The sequence below is a fragment of the Spodoptera frugiperda genome, chromosome 7, assembly GCF_023101765.2.
Source record: "Spodoptera frugiperda isolate SF20-4 chromosome 7, AGI-APGP_CSIRO_Sfru_2.0, whole genome shotgun sequence".
In the NCBI taxonomy this organism is placed as follows: domain Eukaryota; kingdom Metazoa; phylum Arthropoda; class Insecta; order Lepidoptera; family Noctuidae; genus Spodoptera; species Spodoptera frugiperda.
The window spans coordinates 8,969,836-8,992,672 of NC_064218.1; the positions used below are offsets into that span (position 1 = coordinate 8,969,836).

Genomic DNA, 22,837 nt, shown 5'->3' on the forward strand with positions numbered 1-22,837 from the left:
CAGCGTGTAAACAAACGAGCAGCTTAATGACTCTGTGGTCAACAAGTTCACAGCCACAGACTATATAAAAAGTATAAAAACACAAATGTAAGGTATACTAAACAAAACAATATTGACCGTACTAACACAACACAAGGTACACATTAGATTAAACGTCAGGCAAGCTTAGCAAGCTGTTTAGTACGTAGCTGGTATTTAGTTTTTTTTTTTTGCTACCATATGACCGCTACCCTTTTAACCTTTGGACCGCTACAGTCGCTGTTGGGTGTAAGGGTTTTTAATGTACCTAAATAAGATTATAACATTGTAGGCTTTATTTTTTACAGGTATTTCACTATAGATCAAATAGACATGTTGTTGTGTTGTTTTATTTAAATATATATTATAATTATAAAGTTGGAGAGTTTGACCATACTTAAATGTATTCAGAAAGGTTATATAACATCATCATCAGAGAGGGTAAAACCGAGCGGGAGTAGCTACTTGCAAAACAAAGTCATGCAAAAAATATTTTTACTTAGTATGAATTTGGAGATTGACCGACAAACAGGTCGAGGGCAGGCTTTTTCTTCTTTAACGAGATAGTCATAAGGTTAAAAGTTAAGTAAGTCGCTACTTGCTCTTACATAACACAAACATTGCTTAAACCCACTTTTCACCAGATACAACCTACTCTCAAATTATAAAGACATACAACATACCTATTTACCTTGTGTTTGTTTACTGTGGTCCAGTAAATTTGTTCATCCTTTTGTAAGTGGTCGAAGGTGTAACACTATTTGAGAATCGGATCAGAGGGCTTAGTACGAGTTTGATTTACGTTTAACGAGATCGAAACAAGAACGCGCTCGGTGCAGCTCTCTAATTGGTTGGTCCATTCGAGCCGGCCAATCAGTGAGCCGAACGCTCTCGTTTCGTTTTCGTTCAACGTAAAAGCAAACTCTTACTAAGGGTACAGTATGTAAGAGCACACTCCAAAACAACGTGAATAGGGTCAGCAAGAAGGTTATACACATATAAATAAATAGCCTTTTTATTACTAACATAAAGTTCAAATTACAACATAAAAACTTTAATAAGTAAACAACTAACTACAAAATTAACATGTGGATTGTAATTGGTCAACGAAAACGCTGACAAAAAATTTAAGGAAGTTTTAATTCTGCTATTAATTTTATTACATGCTTACCGAAGTATAAATTAGTGATTCGGCGTAATGTGTGGGAAAATTCATCTAAAAACACAATGGCTTAGGTACAATTATTTTTGGTAATGAAAAACGTGCGAAAACGTGTATTGTGCAAAAACATAGGACTTTTGATTATATTGACGGACATTTAGGTAGGTATATCTTTAACTTTTGATGCTTGTGAATTAGGTATAATTTTAGTTGTTTTTATTGTTTAATAAATATATTAAACATGGGTATGTAAAACGTAACGTGACTCTGATGATGTCATCAGTCGACCCAGCGGGAGTCCTGTTCACATACGTCTTTTTTTTGAGGGGGTGAAATCATCCAATTATTTCTCCCGCCTTGGACGAGGCGAGAGGGAGTGTCAGACTCTTACTGACTAAAAACCACCCCGTTCCTACTCCTGCTCTTTGAACCGGAGCCTCAGTAACTCACTAGGTAGTCCATACGTCTTAAAGTTAGAATTCCCACCTAATCCTTCATAGAATTTTGTTTGATTCGTTTGTTTGTTTGTTTAATCACGCTAATCTCCGGAACTACCGTTCCGATTTGAAAAGTAATTTTTGTGTTGGATAGTAGAGTACCTACATATAAGCTATAGAACATAGCTGCGATCTTAAGGAACCGAGCAGACCCGGTAAAACTGCGCGGAAGTAGCAGGTAGAGGATATTACTATGATGTCAATTATTAGGCGTCTAAACACCAAACACAATAGTGAATTCACACGTTTGTTACAGACAAACATAACACGATGTTACGATGTTATGTAAACACTTCTGCTAGTGACATTGACAATGAGCCGTGAAGCGTCAACGCTGGTAATGGACTGGTTATGTACCAATACGTAACTATACATAAGCAAAGCAAGCAATCTTATTTACATTTTGGGATACAATAGGAATTAAAATGACGCATGACGGAAAATGCTATAAAATTACTTCCTAAATTTTTTTTAACTACTTATGAAAGCTATGTCTTTTTTTACATTTGATGGGTCGATATTTGGCCGCTATCTCCCCTGATGGTAAGTGATAATGCGGCCTACGATGGAGCACATCATCATCGTCTTGTGGGTCGATGATGAAAAGGACTGGGGGAATCAAGTTGTGCAATTCCCCGAACAACTTTTCCGCCTGGCCAATAACAAGGACCAATTGATTAAGCTTAACTTGACAATAAGAAGAAGAAGAAGTTGTGTCACAAACCGCACGTGGGAGAGTTTTAGCACAAATAGGCCGGTTCGTCTACAGTGATTACGACCTCTCAGAGAAGTTCTAACTCCTCTTACGTTGCTGGTGTCCATGGGCGGTGCTGACTGCATACCATCGGGTATTTCGTCTACTCGTTTGCCATTTTATGCCACGAAAAATCACCTTAAATTAGGGTTTTTAATCAGCAAAGCCCTTATAATTTATAAAAGTTTAGGTAAAGCAAAACAAAATAAATAAACCACCTTTAATTTTATCTCAGCGCCGAACACGCTCTCGTTTCGTTTTCGTTCAACGTAATAAAAACTCGTAATAAGGGTAGGTACAGAACTACAGATAATAGATACGTAGATAGGTCTACCTAGTATTTAAATTACTACGTACCTAATAAATACCATCGCATTTTTCCGTAATTACACACCCCACAGGCATCAATTAAACCAACTGCTATTTCTAGGTAATAATAACAATTACAACAATGAAACGTTGAATATAGACATATAATGGACGGACATTTTGGAATTATTAATTCATCAATCAATCTACGATGATTACCTACACCTACAAACAAATTACCGTTATGAGAAAGAAATTATTTGATTTCTTTTACTAAAAAATACAAATACAAATTATAGGGCGACGATATTTCGTCCTCAAAACATAAATACAGTAATTAAACAATTAACTAAAGAAAATAACCTACAATTTCATGTTAAAGGAAATTGTAAAAAATATACCTAGGTATGTAAGTAACCAGTATTTGAAAATTGATAATGTAATTGAGGCTTAGAACAAAAATGTGACTTAAAAGTTCTTGATATTTTTTAAAATAGAAAAGGTTAAAATAAAAAAGTTTTTATTCGTGGAAAATGTTAACTATTTTTTATTTTGTCGTTATTGTTCCGCGCTTTCTTGGTTTATGCGTTTATAATTAGTATACCTCAATCATAATTTATCTAATGATTGAAGTATACTACTGCTAATTTAATTACTTACTACTAGGTATACCTACCTGAATAGGTTGGGTCAGTTATAGACATAAATATCTCAAATGCTCTTAGCTTTAAGGAAAAACTTAACTAATTTACTCTAAAAAAACATTTGCAACAAAAAATTGTAAATCACATTATAAAACGATATCACTCGTTCTGCTAGACTCCTATGGATTTTAGCGTAATATTTTATAGCCTATAGCCTTCCTCGACAAATGGACTATCCAACACAAAAATAATTATTCAAATCGGACCAGTAGTTCTGGAGATTAGCGCGTTCAAACAAACAAACTCTTCAGCTAACTCAGTACAGATGTATCAATCAAACCTAGGAATTATAGTACTGAATGACGCGGCAAGATCGTATTAGTATCGAATTTAAATAATTATATAACAACAACTCTACATAATCTATGTATTTTTCCACTCGTCACTACTCACCTATTAATATTTCATAGCAATTTCACATTATTATGGATAATGATTTCACATATTAAGTACGGATAATACTAGGCATGACTTCGCACTTAGAAATAACGTTTTTCCACCATCTGTCTGTTCTCATCTAATTACCTACAACTACTAGTGAATATTTTAATTTAAAGAAAAAAATCTAAGTCATTCGTATTGAAACAATACATTTACAGTCAATCATATTTAAAAAATTAAATAAAAAAAGACACCTAGTATGACTAGTATGGTTTTAAAATGAACGCATCAACTTTCCGTCCCTAGCGTTCTTTTTTTAAATTATTCAAAATAGTTTGACAGTTCAAATTACTTTCGTTGTGTACCTAGATATTCTGTTTTTACTTGGAACTACAACAGCAGTTTAAAAATACTTAGGTATGTCAATATTAACAAGAAACTTTCCGGAATAGGTCAAGGCATTGTCAGTTCTATTCTGCCTTTAACAAAAATAAATGCTGTTGTCATCTTGTAGTCTCAAAATCCCGGCTAGGTAGATTACGGAAGTTTGAACTTAATATTTCATAATAGGCTACTTTCCTACTAGTAAAATTCGATACTTTTTTCGAAACGTCAACAAGGATATTTTCTACTATGAATTTTGTATGAAGTAGCGCGTCTTATTTCTAGAAAATTAGCTAGATAAATTCGAAAATGAAGTAGATCATCAATTCTATGAATGAAAGTGTGATTATTTTTTAATATTTCATTGTATTGAAAATTCGATATAATTTATTTTTGACTGAGAAAACTACCCAATTATGTGGCGATTCTTATCGAATTCATAGTTTCCAAAGAGGCCATACAAAGAAAATAGTCCAAACGTATAGTCCAATCGTTAATATACTATTAATCCTCAACTCATAGCTGTAACAAGTCTCATTTCGGTACTTGAGAATATTTTTTACAACCGTAAGAACAGCAAAAACCGTACATTAAAAGACCAAAGTTCAGTAAATATTTCCAGTATTGTGCTCTAACAGTTTTTGTTCATCTATGGAGTTAAACTGATTCATTAATTTATATTATAAAGGAGGTACTTACTACATACCTACGTGCGGTTTAACTATTGATGGTAGATTGAGCGCCTATGATATGGTTATGGTATAAAAGAGATGTTGTATCTACCTAGTAGTGACAAATATTTATAAAGTTTATTACTGAAAGGAGGAACCAATCTGTTTTCTTTTTCTATGTGATGGGAGCTTGTTGCATTTCCATTTTCGAATACGGCCGGGGTTTTATACTAGCTCGTTAAAGTGGGAAGTTTATACTGTTAAGATTGTAGCGACGATGAGCGTGTCATAATTTGTAAAAAATGAACCCCTCTAAAATAAAATAAGCTATGTTTTACTAAATGAACTTACCAGAGGCCCAACGATTCCCCAACAACCCTTAAATTCCTAACGCCTAAAAGGCCGGCAACGCACTTGTAACGCTTCTGGTGTTTCGAGTGTCCATGGGCGGCGACGATTGCTTATCATCAGGTGATCCGTCTGCTCGTTTACTGGCTTATACCATAAAAAACATCTATGCATTCTACAAAGATGTTCTAATATTTCCTATTACAATACGATCGGTTTTTCAACATATGCAAACATTAAGAGGACATTTGAATGCACTGAGCGTTTCCAACGTGGTGGAACTGCGGTAGATCTATTTAATTAATTCATGTCAGGGCACCGGTAATGTCGTTTATTTCGACAGTATATAACAAGTACCTATAGGTAAGCAGAAGCACCCGTAGTTACATAAGTGACCTACTCCTTCGAAATAAAAGGGCTACGTTTTTACAAGTAGGTAGATACCTAAATAGTTTTCAATGTAAACATACCAATTACAATATAATAAACTATATTTGTCTGGAGTAGTTGGGTGCAGTTATCGATGCCCATGTAAATTGACATTCGGTTATAAACGTATCAGACAAACGGTGCCGTATATTGTTCTAGATACGGCTAACCAGAAACCCAAATATTCCAGCTATGAATTTTAAACTTCTGAAACTGAATTTTACTTAACCCACGAAGGGTATTCAACAGGAGACATCGTAAAGGTTAGCTTGGTGGATTTGGTGGGATAAGTAAGATTTAGTCCCGACTAGTACCGAATCCCAAACCCCAGGTTATCGTCAGTACCTCGTTTAAAAAATTGCAATAAACAAAAATGCAGTTTCCAATACAGCGCTGCGCCGTCTGCGTGTGCATTTTATCAATGGTAAATTAATTGGCAGGTTTATAATAGACTGCTGAAAAATATGACACAGTGTTATTGATCATTGATTCCCAGTATTGATGCCAAAAAGTTACCGCTCACGTTAATTGAACAGTACCATCCCGTCCTAAATCTCCCTGTTCCTAATTAGCCTTCCCACCCACTCCATTATTTTGTTATCTCCATGTTTCTGTGGACCTCTATCAAATATCTCCAAATCGGTAAGTTCAAAGTTTTATAAATCCCATTTAAGACTGTTTCCACTCAATAACATTGACCCAATAAGATTTTAATAAAGCATTTCGATAATTGTAAACACTGCCATCTATCAGACATACGTTGTACTGAATAATATCAATGAACTTTTGACAAGATAATCCACAACGGCGCTAGTGAATTTTACTTCATTCTTTTGCAATCATTCATTCATCGCCATTTAAAATTTCTGTTTGACAACTTACTTTGACAACACAACACTCATTCTATCTGTCAAACAGCTGATGGAAAGTTGGATTATTAGTTGCGAAAAATCACTGTTCGTATTGGTTTAGTTACCTAGCTAAGATAATTGTTTCGAAGCAACGCTATCTATTGCTTGGACAATAGTGGACTTTGTGCTTTGATAATTGATAGCTTATCACATAATTACTAAAATCTCGATTTTTTTATAAACAACTTGTTACATTCCAGCGTTGAACTTGATTCATAGTTGTTGTGTTTGTGTTATATTAGAACCAAGTTGACAACATGACTCTAGGTGAGTTTCGGACTTGTTAAAATGATTATTACGTAGCTTATAAGGTCCTGTATTTATGTAATTTCTCGTCGAAAACCGGCTTAAACCGGTTTCTTATATGATTCTGAGTGGAATATTTTACTTGCCAACTAACGGTAGCGTCAAAAATTCGTCCTCACTATTATAGAACACATTACTTACTTATTAAATACGAGAGTATCAGACTTACTGACTAAAAACCACCCCATTCCTACTCCTGCTAGAAAACAAAGCTACTAGTTATTGTCTTTTTATTGCCATTCTGCTAGTCAATTTCTAAATTCCTATCTTAGTGCTCTATTCGCATTTTTCAAGGAGTTCCTACGCAGAATAATTTTGTTATAAGAATATTTTTTATTTATTACCCAATTGAGATCGGATAATCACTGGTTTATTGATATTTAATTATAATACAATACTTAATTACTTGTATGAAAACTGTTAAGATAATAATTGATCATATTAACATTGCAGGCTGAATGAAGCACTTTCATATTCTGTTCCATTAACAAAAAAAAAAGTAAAGTCATGTAGGCGTAGATATAAACAGAAAAAAATCAGTGTCTATGATTACCACCTAATCTCAAACTCAAGCGTTGACCTGATAAATATTTGTAGTGCCTTCCTTAATTATTTAATATACCAATAGCAATTAGAACTATATTATTTTTAATTTATGGTGGTAAATACACTCAAGGCCCACCTGATGGTAGGTGGTTACCGTGGGCTATGAACACTTGGGGCATTACATAATATGTTCATTTGAAATGATAATAATTACGACTTTCTGCAATTATCATTCATTACATTTTTCCTACACAAAGAAAAACTTATTTAACAATATTTAAAAAATAAGTACCTAATACTTAATTACTTATTACTCAAGTTAATAATAAATAAAATGAATCATTAAAGCTTATTATGTATTCATAGAACCTACCTACATTAAATTAGGTATATGTGTAAATAGTGACCTCAATGACATTATTTACAATGTGTGTTGTACCTATATGAATTTTAATTTATCAAAAACAACAATACAACATGTAGTGCTGTTTATTATAGGAATACTTGCATTCTTGAACATAACCCTTTGTTTAATGTTTGTAAATAGGAATATTTTATTACCTACACATCCGTTTATAAGTTAAAAATTATTTAAAAAAAATATCTTATTTAATTTTAATGTTTTGTAATCAAACAATAACACGGTTTTGTCTTTCTTTGGGCAAGTTTTTATTTATATTATGCCTAAAGGCACACAAGAAACTAAAGAAAATACCTTTGCCTTTGAAATAATTATATCTATTATTTGTTGTTGTTTTTTTTATGTTGCCTTTTTACTATCTATATTTACTTAGATCTAACATATTATGACGTATATTTCAAGTATGCCAGCATATCAATAAAAAATCTTGTAAGAAACTTGTTGGTGGAAAATCATCCATGATTTCTTTCGCCCTGATTAAGCCGAAAGAGAATGTCATACTCTGGCTAAAAACCCCCCCGTTCCTACTCCTGCTTTGAGCCAAAACCCCCGCAACTCCTTAGCATCTTGATATCCAACGAACTTACGTCAACTGTCACCTTTCCCGCGCTATTTACTGTCAGACGGCGGGAAATTATAATAATTTATTCTTTCTATTGTTACAGGAATAGCAAATTCGAAACCCAAGCAGCAGAATGTCGCTGAGGTGAGCTATTTAAAATTTTGATTTACATTCTTAAAGATCGAGATATTCGTTTGACCTTCTTAGCTATACGTAGTTATATCCGCTTTAGTTGTTCATTGCCGCCGAAAATGTTGTTTCGTACTTCCGTAGTAACCAATTTAAAATTGCGAGCGGAAGGACAATGTTAAAAAAATTGCAGCTATATTATTATGTATTGTATTATTCAAAAATGATGTTTATCGAAATCATAATTGTGGCTCATATTTATGTAGAGCTATGAAGTACTGACTACTGTAGTAAAGAGTAGACCTTTGACTGATAACTACACAATGGGGTTAATGTCCCCAAGATAAATGTGTCATACGAACTTACTATTCCGTAAATGCATTTACAGAAGCACCGCTACAATAATATTGTTAATAAATTAAAAAGTTCGCGCGACTCTTTATTTTCAACCGGTTTTGTCATTTTATCTAAAATAAAAAGTTCAATAACACTTTCCTATAGAAACAGTCTAATTAAAAAAAGAATTTAGCAAACGAATTAAAATGCTGCAAAACATATGAATAATGTAAAAAAAAATATAACAATTTAGGTAGGTAATGTACTTATAAGTAACTAGCTAACCCGGCGAACTCCGTTTCGCCACCAATGATTTCTCTGTTTTCCTGCAATGTTTGTATTATTTTTTTTTGTATTTTTTCTGATTTTAAACCTTACGGAGCCCGAGACCTTTCCAACGAATGCAAAACCGTGGAAATCGGTTCGTGCGTCCTGGAGTTATAGCGTCAGGAAGGAAATCCCGACTTATTTTTATAGTATAGATTAGATAGGTTCCTACCTATGTCTGCTTGTTTATTAAACAGCAATTAACATAATACCTACACAATTACCCAATAAAAGTAGAAAACATCATAAACAATTAAATTGGAGTTACAAACTAAAATACCACAGAATACTAATAATACTATTGTAAGTAGGTACCTATACAACCTACTCACCTACCTTTATGTTATAACAAAAACATAAATGACAAATAAATAACCTCTAAACTCCTCACTATTTTTAAAACAACATCCACGATGTAACTCCGTGTTTATTTTGTTTATGATAAATTACGGTAAGCCGCTTAAAGTTTGACGTTTATTAAGTTTGATAGATAGATACGGACGGTAGTTAGTCGATAATACATGCATGACTGCATGGATTACAAATCCTTTTTGTTGAACTTCCTATTTTAAATAAATGTTTGTAAATAAAAAGATCTTCCATTGACCATGTCATCCATTAAAGTGAGAATACTTACACAAATAGACGTAATTACAAGCGTTTAGTGTATTTTTTCCTTAACTCCTAAATTGCTGTACCAATTTGGATGAAGCTGAACTAATTAATTATTAACAGTGTGGTTTTCCGTCGCATACGCATACTGTACGACATAAAAATGCTTAATTTTCACCTTGAAGGTCAAATGTCAGTTGCACTTCATAAATTCTCAAGGTCAAATCTTTTGCTAACTATCGAAGACAAAGCAGTAATTACATTAGTAGGTAAATAGGATTCATTGTTTGATGTACCTAAATAAGGAAAACTGGGGAGGGCTTTCTGTTTCATTGAATTTTCAATGAGTTTCAATGGAAATCTGAACACTCACAGCCGACCTCTTATCTATAACTAACGCTGCCCGAGCTTGTAATAAACGGCATTGCAGAACAACTGAATTTATTGCATAAGTCTATGATCGCAAAATTTCTATATTTTCATCAAATTGAAGTATCAAAGTCCGCGAATTTTATTACACATCGTGGTATCTTCAAATAATTTCTTTGCCAGTCACAATGAGTTCACCATTTTCACGATACAAAGTCCAATAATCACATTACGTCACTCAAAAACAAGTCTGGGATTGTTAACTTAAAATAATATTCGTGAGATCACCGTGTTTAGCATACTGATTTATTACGTTACCGAGATAGAAGATACCAAAAAAAAAACAAAATAAAAGGCGAAAATGTTAACATAGACCAATAAATAGTATAAGTTTCATTATAGCCTATATTACTAGTTACTACGTTGCGAGAAAATCGACAAACATCTTCCGTATCCGTAGTTTCTAACACGTTAGTTCCCTAGGTCACTAATTACTAAAATGAGAAATCAGCTAGTATCTACATAATACTTAACATCATAAAACTGTTGAAGGCAAAACCTCCTTACTTTACCGGTGACCGGCCGCATCGCGTTCGAATTATAAAATTACAAAACCAACCAAAAAGACGCCTGCTACTAATTTTCTTTTTTTTTCTCAGGCAGTAGAAAGGGCAAGAGACGCATACAACCGCGGTGTGACCCGCCCACTAAAATGGCGTCTGCAACAGCTAAAGAACCTCCTTCGCATGTACGAAGAAAACCAGAACGCCATGATAGAAGCTCTCCGTAAGGATCTGAGGAGAAGCAAGATGGAATCCGTCATGCTGGAAGTGGCGTACCTGATCAATGATCTCAGGAGTATCATACACAATTTGGAGGACTGGGCTAAGCCTGAGAAGGTAAGCTATACCTAATAGCAATTTGCAACCGGCCCATCAGCACCTTATACCTAGTTAGATCTTTCAAAGAGTTAAGAAATAAATCAGCATATTTTTTCGTTTCAAAGTAAGACATTAAAAAAAACAGAAAATAAATATAGGTATATGTTTTCAAAATATTTTCCTTATCCATATCTATATATTAATACGTGATGCAAAAACTTTGGACCGCTTTTTACGAAAATTGCGCGGACGTAGGAGCATAAAATTTGGTACACTTATAGTTTATGTGTAGGAGAAGTACAGAACGCTAATATTTTTCAAAAATAATGCTTATAAAGTACATTAAATCAATAAATAAAACATTACACACACATGCATAGTATCTGATCGTATTTGACAAAACGTCAAAATCAATAGACATTGCGATGATATTCTGACGTCCCATATGAATAGAGTTTTATAAAAGAGTTTGTTTGAGTTTGAGTTAAATAAAAATTATCCTTGAACGTATGTTAAGTGGTATTGTAAATTAAATCGTATATGGTTGAATTTCAACCACTAGGCGACCACTAGTTTACATTATACTGGCATTGTTACCCGTCAAACAAAATGAAGGTGCATAACTAAATATCTACCTGAATTGAGCAGCTTTACAACTGGTTCTCAAATGGCTTGGCTTGACGTATGCATGACGTCAATTCGCCAATTATACCTTTACATAAGTTCCATATAAATGTATACTCTTCTTTTTAAATTCATTTAGGTATACTTTACGGGCATTGCATACAAAAACAGACTAATATTTTACCCCGGAGCTGCGGACTGCCTAGCGAGTTACCGGAGCTCTGGCTCGAAAAGCAGGAGTAGAAACGGGGTGGTTTTTAGTCAGCCAGAGTCTGCCACTCCCTCTCGCCTCGCTCAAGGCGGGAGAAGTCATTGGATAATTCCTCCCTTTAAAAAAGACATAGAAAGACTGATATTTTGATGATAAAATGATGCAACTCTTTTATAAGTAGGTGCTAATAAATGTATGAACCGTGACCTTGACAAAATGATTATCTGAATTTGCTTACCATTGTATTATAAGATAGTCAGTAACAGAGCTAGATAATAAGGAAGAGAAACAACAAGAAATAATGTATAAAGAGATTTAAATGGCCAGACAAAATTAACTAGACATTATTTATCGTAAAAATACAATATTTAAACGAGCTACTAATAAATACTAGCAAATTAACATGCAATGGTATTTGTTAAACTAAAATCCGAGCGAATGATCGTTAAATTCATTCGGTGGAATTACAAACAAGTATTGTTCAACTGCAATAATTAAATCATCTAGTTATTTTTTTTTTTTTACTTTGTTTCGGTAAATGAATGAAAAAACTTACGAATATCAAAGCAAAATTATATGATACAGACTGAGAAAATGTAGAATTAAATCTCCATAATAAGGAATAAAAGCCCTACATCAATATTTTTACTTTTGTTTACAAGGACACAATATCAGAATCATGTATCAATTTGTATGTGTCATACTTACGGATTATACCAAAGGTGCAAATTCCACATGCAAATAATTTATTTAAAATCAGTCAAAACAACTTTAAATATGGACGAAGGTTTTATTAGGCCCAGACAACCTTTATGACTGACGCACACACGATTTCGATCAAATTCTATTACATTTGACGTTATTATGGGCCCCGGTAAGGCTTGAAATTGGTCGAGTAACCTCTTCATACAGTATAATAACTACACAGTACAACCAAATATTTCAAAGCTGATTTTCGGCTTTGTTACAAAAAAAGTAAAGATGCAAATCTTAAATTAATATATTTAAAGAAATAGCTGCCTATTGTTTCTAACCGCTAATTACTAAGTGCCTACAAGTAATTTTGTATATTAATTTATTACACAAGTCTAGAGTCTTGAACTTGAACTTACGTTATACTTGACTTATAAATTAGTTACAAGTATTACTTGTTGTACCTAAGCACATTACATAATTTTTGTGCTTGCTTTTTTTATTATCTAACTAACAAACTACTTGATTAGATTTTTTGATTTTCATTCTCATCTCAAGTCTAAAATTAGTAAATATTTTTGTTAGGAAACGTTGTTTTAAGAAGATTGTTAAACTACAATAATATAGGTAGGTAAAGTATAAACCTGTTTGTGCGATGGACTTTAGACAGCGCGGACTAACGGGTTAATAAATAAATATGTATAGGTTAGTTAACTTGCTTTACATAGGTAGTTGTTTGATTATTATGTTTTTCGGCTTACTCACGTAACTACTTGACGAGGGTTAGGAAAATTGGGGAGGGGGGTAATTGAGCCTCCGAGAACGTCACACACAACGAACCATAATGCAAGCGTTGTTTCACATCGGTTTTCTGTGAGGCCGTGGTATCACTCCGGTAGTCCGGTCGAGCCGGCCCATTATTGCCGAAGCATGGCTCTCCTACACTTGAAACTTTTTTTATCAAACGACACTTGAATTACACGAAAATAACCATTAGATAATTTTCTAGTATTAATATTAACTACTAATTTAAGCACCTAACGAATGACCATGTGTAACATAATCTAAACAGATATGTATTTTATGAAGTTATTTTTGTTACTAAAATACTTAAACATTTTGATGCCCATAATTTAATCGTCGCTTTAAAAAGCAATTCTAACGTCATTTCGAGTTAGTAATTACAAGGCGGCTCTCGTAAATCATTAGAAACCGGCGAATACTTTTATATTACGTAGACAAGCACACACAATACAGGTTTCCATAGCGAAACTACTTAGTTTTTTTATAAAAACACTGACTTAGCTTGAAATCTTGTTTAAACTAGATAAATCTGGTTTTCATATTCAAATTCTAAGATGGGAATTTATTTTTCTTAAAATAAACGAACGTTATGCATTTGTTTGTTTTGTTACTTGACTCTTAAATATTTATATTATGTACAAATATTTTTATAGGAAATTGATCGGATACTAATACGTGAAGTATTCAAGGACAAGACTATGGCCGCAACGAATATTAATAAATATCCCAGATTCCGTGTGAATAACTCAAAAACGATGCAATGCCCATTACCCATAATGTAGGTTCACTTACGTACGATACGAAATGTAACAATCTAAATACGCAATACACTTCCTTTACGCCATTTGCAACCTTATTACCAATCACTAATTACACACTTACATGGAAAATTGCTTGCAATTATCTAGGTACTGTCATGGAAAACAATTAACTTTGCATCCATTCATCATGTGAACTTCTAGAGTATAATAGAAACTATTACAATGATGTAATCATATTGAATCTCAAAAAAAAGTTGTTAATTACCAGTAATAAATGTCCTTCTTCATTATTATAATTAATACAACACTCAATTATCAATTATTTTAATATTTAATGCTTGTTTTATAATGTCTTACAATGTATCTTTCTTTTCATCTGACTATTGTATTTTCCATACGAATTGTTTCCAAATAATGTGTCAGTACACAGCAACTTAATAACCATTAGAATCGAGGATTAAAAGTTGTATTTATAGAGCTCTTTTGGTACACTAGGAGAGATATCACATTAAAAAATGTTGGTTGAACACTCTTAATGCTAATTCTTATACCTGATTCATTCGATTCCAATCCACCTGTGGAGATTATAGCTAACTCCTTCTTTATAGAAAAGGCCAATCAGTGAACTCTCATAGACTATGGATGCTATCTAGACATTTAATTTATCATAATTAATGTAACAAACTAACAAACAAAACTTCATCTTTCCACAGCCGGAAAAGGGTTTCGTAAACATGCTAGATGACGTGGTCATCTACCATGACCCTTACGGAGTAGCCCTGGTGATCGGTGCCTGGAACTACCCCCTACAACTGCTGCTGCTCCCAATGTCTGGTGCCATCGCTGGTGGTAACGCCGTCATCGTCAAACCCAGTGAGCTGGCCACTGCCTGCGCTGCCTTCGTCGCTGAAATGGTCCCCAAGTATTTGGATAATGTGAGTAATTTAAGTTGTCTATTTTATGGTATTTTTGATTAATTGGTGTGTGTAGGCAAACGTTGTGTAGGGCGCCCTCCAACTAGGTGGAGTGACGATATCCGCAAGGTGGCTGGTAGTGGTTGGATGCGTAGAGCTGAAGATCGAGCTCAGTGGCGTGCCATTGGAAAGGCAAGCCAAGTCCAGCAATGGATGAGAATAGGCTTATGATGATGGTCTGAATTATTTTTGAAGATGAATGAAGAAGAAAAAGTAGTAAATCAGGATATTTAACAGAAAAATAATTTGGCGGATGGATGTTGGTGTCCTAATTAAATTTGACTTTATAGGCATATGGATAACTTTGTATTCGTGAACAGTGAGAGATTCGTTCATTCACAAGAAGTGACAACCATAATATGTTATTTCCATTATTGTGAAACTTGTTAAATTGTTGATATCCGTCAACTTTCCTTTCACTTCCTTCATATTGAACCTTTATGTAGTGCAATGTCGAAGCAAAATAAAAAAACAAAACTGCATTGCTCCAGTTTTGTAAATAACTTTAGTTTTTAATAATGTATTTCCTTAAATGGTATATGACCTTTATTTCTTTGAAAAAACATGATTATACATATTTACATGAGTTGAAGGTTAAAGGACATCGAGTCTATTAATAGAAGGTCTATTTGTGTATAGTGGGTTTTATCCAAACATCAATTTTATACAAATATGGTTACTATCGTGACCGCAACCTAGATTTAAAAGGAAAAAATCTTAAAAACAATTTAACGTCTTAAAAATGATGGGTACGATTAGTCCCATGTCTTTAATAGGAGTGGTCAAAGAAAAATCTCGCATCCATGTTTTTTCTTAATTTTGCTTTTTACGAAATCATACAATATTTATTCGCACTGTCGCATAATAGTTACAGTAATGTATTTGAATAGACGCGTTTGTCACGATCTCATAAATATCCCCATTAAATAAATTTTCCATTAGTTACATAATTATACTGGTGGTAAGAACTCATTATTGCAATGAGTACATCGGTGAGAGGGGCCAATTTTGGAAGAAAATAGTGTTATTATACATTGATAACACTATTTTCTGTACTGTATCGCACTTCTACTACTACTATAATAATCTGATAAGACCGAAGAGAGATCGATCGAAAACCACATTTTTTTTTTAATCTTATGTTTCTGCTTTATTTTTATATTAACATAACAATGTAAAGCTTATTACAGCTCATGTTTTGTTTACCATTATTTCTTTAACCTCTTGACTAGATATGTGACACAAAAGAAAATACTTTGTCTCTCGTATATATAGCTAAGTTCTAGCATACCACGGGTTAAATTGATCTTTTAAAACTGTACCTACATATCTGCACGGTTGGTTCGATGGCTGGACAACCGCCTGCCGTGCAACGTGTAGCGGTTTTGATTCGGAGCAACTCTTTGTGTGATCCACAAGTTATTTTACCGTCTGGGTGTTATGTGTATGTGAACTTAAATGTTTATAAACGCACCCACGACACACAATCCTAATGTGGGGCAACATTAAAAAAATATATATCTAATGTGATACAACTTTCATTACAGGACGCAATCATCGTAGTAGAAGGAGGTCCCCAGGAAACCACAGAGCTGTTGAAACAGAAATTCGACTACATCTTCTTCACCGGCGGCACTAGCATCGGCAAGATCGTCTACGAAGCTGCCGTCAAGAACCTCACCCCTGTCACCTTGGAACTTGGAGGCAAAAGGTAAAGAATTGTAAACTTTAATATCATGAGAACACAGTTCATTTTGTGATGGTGATGTGAGAATGCTGTAGCCAAAGAAAATACGTGGTGAAAACTGTAAATTGATAGAAACAAAGTCAATTTTTCAATAGGAGCCATTGGTTTGATTTAATTGGAACAGTATAGAGAATATTCATGCCGAAATTCGATAAAACAAATTTTAGATTTCTTATCTATAAGTATTAAGATAATACTTAATTTAAATCTGGTAATTAGTTATGAATACTTATGCAATTGACGTAAATATTATGATATACATAAGGGCAAATGACTTTCAAATCTTATGATCCTTACAAAGTAATAATTTTCCCTCATACATTTATTACATAAGCAACAAACAAATCAACGTATTTTTTATATTGTAGACTTTAACTACTGTTTTGGAAATTTAAAATCCTAAAGATGCCTTGCTCGAACCAGTTTAAAAAACTTCATTTAACAACAAAACGAATCTAAATCTAAATTAACCTTTATAATCATAACATTACAGCCCAGTATACATCGACAACACAGCAGACATAATGATAACCACAAAACGAGTGCTCTGGGGCAAGTTCATCAACGCTGGCCAGACGTGTATCGCGCCAGACTACATCCTGTGCACCAAAGAGACCCAGGACAAGTTTGTCGCAGCCGCCAAGAAGGTCCTGCAAGAGTGGTACGGACCAGAACCCCAGAAATCTCCAGACTTCGCCAGAATCATCAATTCTAGACATTTTAGGTGAGTGGAAAATGTTTTGTGATTTGTATGTACTGCAAAGATATATTTTGAATGCTTATGTAAAACGATCTGGTTAAAGTTTTATTTGGTAATAAAAAATTTAGTTTGTAGACAAACCTAAAGTCACTTCTATTCCCGAATTTGTCGAGAAACACCGTTGATGAAGTGTTAAAATCATTTATAATTTATAATACAGAATTTTCGACAGACATACTTAAGAATTTTAATAAAAACTTTCCACAAAATTCTTCCAGCCGTCTCCAAGCCTTAGTGGACGCGAGCAAAGACAAAATCGCCATCGGAGGATCCTACGATGCCAACGACAAGTTCGTAGAACTTACTGTCCTGACCAATGTCGTGGGGTCAGATAAGATCATGCAGGATGAGATCTTCGGGCCCATCCTCCCCATAGTGCCTGTTGAAAACGCGTATGAAGCTATCAAGTTTATTAACGAGAGGTAAGTCTAAGTCTAATGGGACTACACTAGTCTCTTACTGCCAATTTCAATAACTTATCTATCTGTAAATTATGTCAAAATTGTATTTCTAGTAAGCAAATCTACAGATAGATAGGTTAATGAAATTGGCCGTTAGGAGATTTTTTAAACAAGAATAGATTGGTAGCATTTTTGCCAACCAAGTCAATAATGAAGGCTAAAGAATATTTGCCAATTTTCTTAAGTAAAATAACTTGAAAAAATGCTATTTTTGAATTTCACAATACAATTAAAGTGCTGCTAAACATGTTGGCTCAAGCCTAAAGACAGAACTAAGGTTAGTTTTGTTTTTATTGCTTTTAGCAAATACGAATTGGCTGGTCGCGACAAAGTGGCCAAACTAATGCATTCGGCTCGCTTGGTCGCAAGCCAAGGGGAAAACAAATGCTGTTTATTTTGTGTCAAATTCTAGTTTATAGAAACTTTCAATGATTTTAATTTATATTTTTATTTGGGTAGAGTGTTTTGTGAACGTTTTGACATGTCCATTGTGGGTGTGTTCATGTGTGTGTGGGGGTTATAGAATAGAGTGTGACCTTCATGTGTTTTTACATTGGGATAAATTTCATCTATACTTTTGGTATTCGAAAATAAAGAGCTATATCATATACCTAAGTAAATTCATCGGTTTATCACTATGATAAATTATAATCACGGAGATTTCATAATTACTTGACGACAAATCATATCTCGGTTGTTATCATAGTTTTTATAAATTGATTGGTAAAATTAATTCCATGGACACTAAAAATAATTATAAGAACTCATGATGAAAACAAAGTTTATCTTAATCTTGGTATAATCACATTCAAAGGCTCCGATTATTTCTTAATAACTTTTCAGAACCGAAAGAATCTGAAATGGTTATTTTGAGAATCATAAACCCTCATTAAATGCACTTAATTTACAGGGAATAAGCACAAAAATTACATGATAAAACATTCCTCATGAAATACCATACCAAAATCGTGCCGATTATCGTACAAATCGAAACTGGAATCATTTAGTCGATTTTTGTTGTGTAATCGATTTCGAATCGACTATATTTGATACTGGCTGAAATTTTATTTTATTTATAACTAAAAAAATATGAGGATTAAATTCAAATATTGAACATGTCAAAGTTATAGTCGATTCGAATTCGGAACGTTAATGACAGTTGGTTATGGCCAGTCCCATCGCCATCAACCCATTGGAGGGAGCCATGGAGGTGAGGCCACATTATGACTGGTAGAAATTTTCAGGGACCATCCTTTAGTGCTTTACGTGTTCAGCAAACAAAAGAACATACAAAAGTTGTTCACTGATCAGACTCAGTCAGGGAGCGTGAATATCAATGACACAATCATGTTTTACGCCGGTAAGGAAACATTGCCATTGGCTGTTTGTGTATCTATGCTCTACGTTTACGAATTATCGATAATATTTTGAATTGTAAGAAATTTAGTCGATTAAAAATTGATGCATCGATTACTCAAAACTTTTAATAAGGCAATTTAACAAGGGTAATGATGTTACGTATGCAATAGATAGCTAATACCTATGTGCAAAAGCAGGAGAAGAAAACTACTGCTGCATATTAAAAACAAAAATGTATGTTATGTAGAGATATCTACATAAGAAACACACATTTTTAAGCAAATATTCGTAAACGTTTTGTATGGTATTGCAAACAGTCGTCCGGTTGTGGTACATGAGCTTAGCTTCGTGTCTCTTCAACGGTGTTGGTGGAAACTTCGATATTATGAAATATTTTTGACAATACAAGACCAGAGCAGAATCGACAACTGATGTTCCTTGATGAACCTTCCTTATTTCTATAGCCATTTTAAAACATAGTTATAAGGACTTCGCCTTATGACTAAGCAGGTCATAAAAGTATTAGTTTTCCATGCATAAATTTGGTTTCCGACATCTGCTCTGCTAATAACTTTGAGTCCCTGGTGTATAAACTTGAAATTAATCGAGTTACCGCATCAAGCAATTACATGAATCATCATCATCATCATCATCAGCCTATAGCAGTCCACTGCTGGACATAGGCCTCCCCAATTGAATTAATTACATGAATAGATCGTTAAATATAATCAATATGTCTGTAGATATAATTTTAACATAATCAATGTTCTCAGTAGAGTTAAAATACAAAAATAAATTATGTACTCGGTAATTTCCCTGTGTTGGTCTTGTATAAGAAAATAGGACATATTTCTTCATTCTGCATGCGGTTTTGGTTACACGTTTCTGTTCACTTTGTCTTAAGGTGATGGATGGTGATGGTTAAGCTCTAGTTGTATTTAATTTTAGTTAATTATTATTGAATGTACAAAGTTTCAAAAGATCTCTACGTAGTCAATAATTTTATGTCGCAAGTTGACTAAAAAGTCTGTTGACTAAAATGTTTTCTGTTAAAGTTTTTGTTGAAGAATATTTTTTTTTTTTGACGTTGATACATCTGCGTTTGGCCACCAACCCGCTTACTGCTAGAACGGCGAACGCACACAGACTTAGAAAGTACCTATTTACTCTGTATATTTCTACTTTAATGTAGTACTATACTCGTAAGCTGGTGAAAAGTGCATGTTACAATCAATATGTACTTACATATTTGCCTGAACTTTCGGGAATTAAACAATTATGATATGGTTGTATACTCTTCTTTTTATAAACAAAACAAAAACTTTGACAGAATACACTAAATAGACTATAAGTTCTACACTACACTGTAGTTAATTGCCTGATGGGTGGCGGTCTGACACGTTCTGTTGTATATAGAGAGAAGCCGCTAGTGCTGTACGTGTTCTCCAAGAGCGACAAGGTTCTCTCACAAATTGTGGACAACACTAGCAGCGGCGGAATGTGCGTTAACGATACCATGATGCACCTCGCAGGTTTGAATTTCTTCCTTGTTACTCTATCTGCCGTGCTCAGAGATATTTGATGGTTGCTTAAACTGTTTCTTAGTAACGATTTTGTGCCGAAAACAATTGAAGGGGAAAATCATCCAATGATTTGTCCCGCCCTGGGTGAGGCGAGAGGGAGTATCAGACTCTTACTGACTAAAAACCACCCCGTTCCTACTCCTGCTCGTCGAGCTGGAACCGCGGCAACTCGGTCTTCCGTGGCGCGCTATAAAAACAATTGCTAAGGATTGGGTTAAGTAACCGTTAAAAAACTCTTGAGCGCGGGCAGTATGATGTTAAACAATGTTGGTAATTTAAAAGTGACGCAAGTTGACATTAGCTGTATAAATATGAACGCTGCTAGAATAATGCGTTAATAATTAATTAAATCAATATCGCAAGCCTAAATTCACTAAGGGACCAACAGAGAGACTGACATTCCTATCTTTAAATCTTTTATTTGGCTCTCAAAATTGTATGTAAATTAAAAGTGAAGACTTTAACCTTAAATACACTTTAGTATGTATTATAGCACCTAGCACCAATTATTTCCAACTTGCAACACCAACATTTTAAAATAGGTAATGTTTGCAACCCTGTACATATAACTTTGTAGACTAACTTCTTTTGATGTAAATACACTTCCTTCCTATCTGCTGAATGCCAATATTAATAATAGCATGAAGTAGCATGTACTGTAAATTGTTTTACTAAATGTACAATGTTTCATGTTTTAGTGCTGCTGAGATTTTCATTTAATTTTAAATCTTATTACATGAGCTTTAAGATTAATAATTAATTTTGAATGAAATAATATCAGAAACATTCTTACAATGATTTTATCTGATTAAGCAATCAATTTGTACTCAAAGAAGACAAAAAATAACAACTGTTAATGTGTATAAAAATCAAAATAATAATAATTAACAATAAAATGACAATCTCAGCAGTGCTCTTCAAAATCAACCCTTATTGTCATACTAATAAAGTTCTAAACAAACAGTTGAGTCGCTGCCGTTCGGCGGTGTCGGCGCCAGTGGTTTAGGTGCTTACCATGGAAAGAAGACTTTTGAAACATTCACACACAAGAAGAGTTGCCTTATCAAGAACTTCTCGCCTATTGGAGAGAAATTGGCTTCGTAAGTATTTATTACTTTACCTATTTTCCAACAATCCTTTCCTTTTTTACTTTAAAAATGTATTAATTGCAAATAGCGGTACCTACTCACGCAACCTCTACTAGTTTTAAGTCATAAGGGACTCTTATTCATGAGAAGCATGCGCATACAGCGGTGATGTTTCGCAGCCTACTGTCAGTAGGTGATTTGCATGAGCAAACAGTTATTTTTTATTAATTTAGTATGTTTCACCAATAGTTATTATAATACTCAAATCCCTAATCCCCTGAAAAGACCTGCAACGGACTTGTAACTCACCTAGTATAGCTAGTGTTCACGCGGCATCGATTGCTCGCCATTAGGTGACCCATCCACTCGTTTGCCGCCCTATGCAATAAAAAATTATAATTTACGATATCAATATTCTCTTTTACAGTGGCCGTTACCCGCCCTACACAGATGGCAACTTGAAGATGTTAAACCTACTTCTACGCAAACGTTTTGGTCCATCGCTGAAGTTCTTGCCCTACTTGCTCTGCTTCGCGGTGGGCGCCGGACTCTCATACGGCATCTTCGCTTGGCAAAAGGTAAAGAAGTAATTCATTAAAGTAGGTGCTAAAGAGGGCGTGTTGTAAAATTTTCCAAATTTTTCGTTTCGGAGATGACTTCTTTTGCAGGGTAACGTTACTTTTCTACTTGATCTGTTAAAGTAAACAGTATTAGA

At 34.0% G+C, this 22,837-nt stretch overlaps 1 protein-coding gene across 7 annotated transcripts in view; it reads left to right on the forward strand.

Annotated features, from left to right (window-relative positions):
• Positions 1 to 22,837, forward strand: part of LOC118265756 (aldehyde dehydrogenase, dimeric NADP-preferring) — a 40,213-nt gene that overhangs the window by 13,744 nt on the left and 3,632 nt on the right. For 4 of the 7 annotated variants that reach the window (XM_035578881.2, XM_035578883.2, XM_035578878.2 and 1 more), the window contains exons 3-11: positions 8,507 to 8,547; positions 10,836 to 11,075; positions 14,864 to 15,085; positions 16,672 to 16,835; positions 17,365 to 17,595; positions 17,850 to 18,053; positions 20,868 to 20,983; positions 21,999 to 22,134; positions 22,550 to 22,700. In XM_035578881.2, coding sequence (XP_035434774.2) covers positions 8,507 to 8,547; positions 10,836 to 11,075; positions 14,864 to 15,085; positions 16,672 to 16,835; positions 17,365 to 17,595; positions 17,850 to 18,053; positions 20,868 to 20,983; positions 21,999 to 22,134; positions 22,550 to 22,700 — 1,505 coding nt within the window. Of the gene's footprint in view, positions 1 to 6,247; positions 6,300 to 6,557; positions 6,836 to 8,506; positions 8,548 to 10,835; positions 11,076 to 14,863; positions 15,086 to 16,671; positions 16,836 to 17,364; positions 17,596 to 17,849; positions 18,054 to 19,336; positions 19,453 to 20,867; positions 20,984 to 21,998; positions 22,135 to 22,549; positions 22,701 to 22,837 lie in introns of those variants that run through there. The other 3 variants (XM_035578886.2, XM_035578887.2, XM_035578880.2) reach the window with 3 other exon arrangements.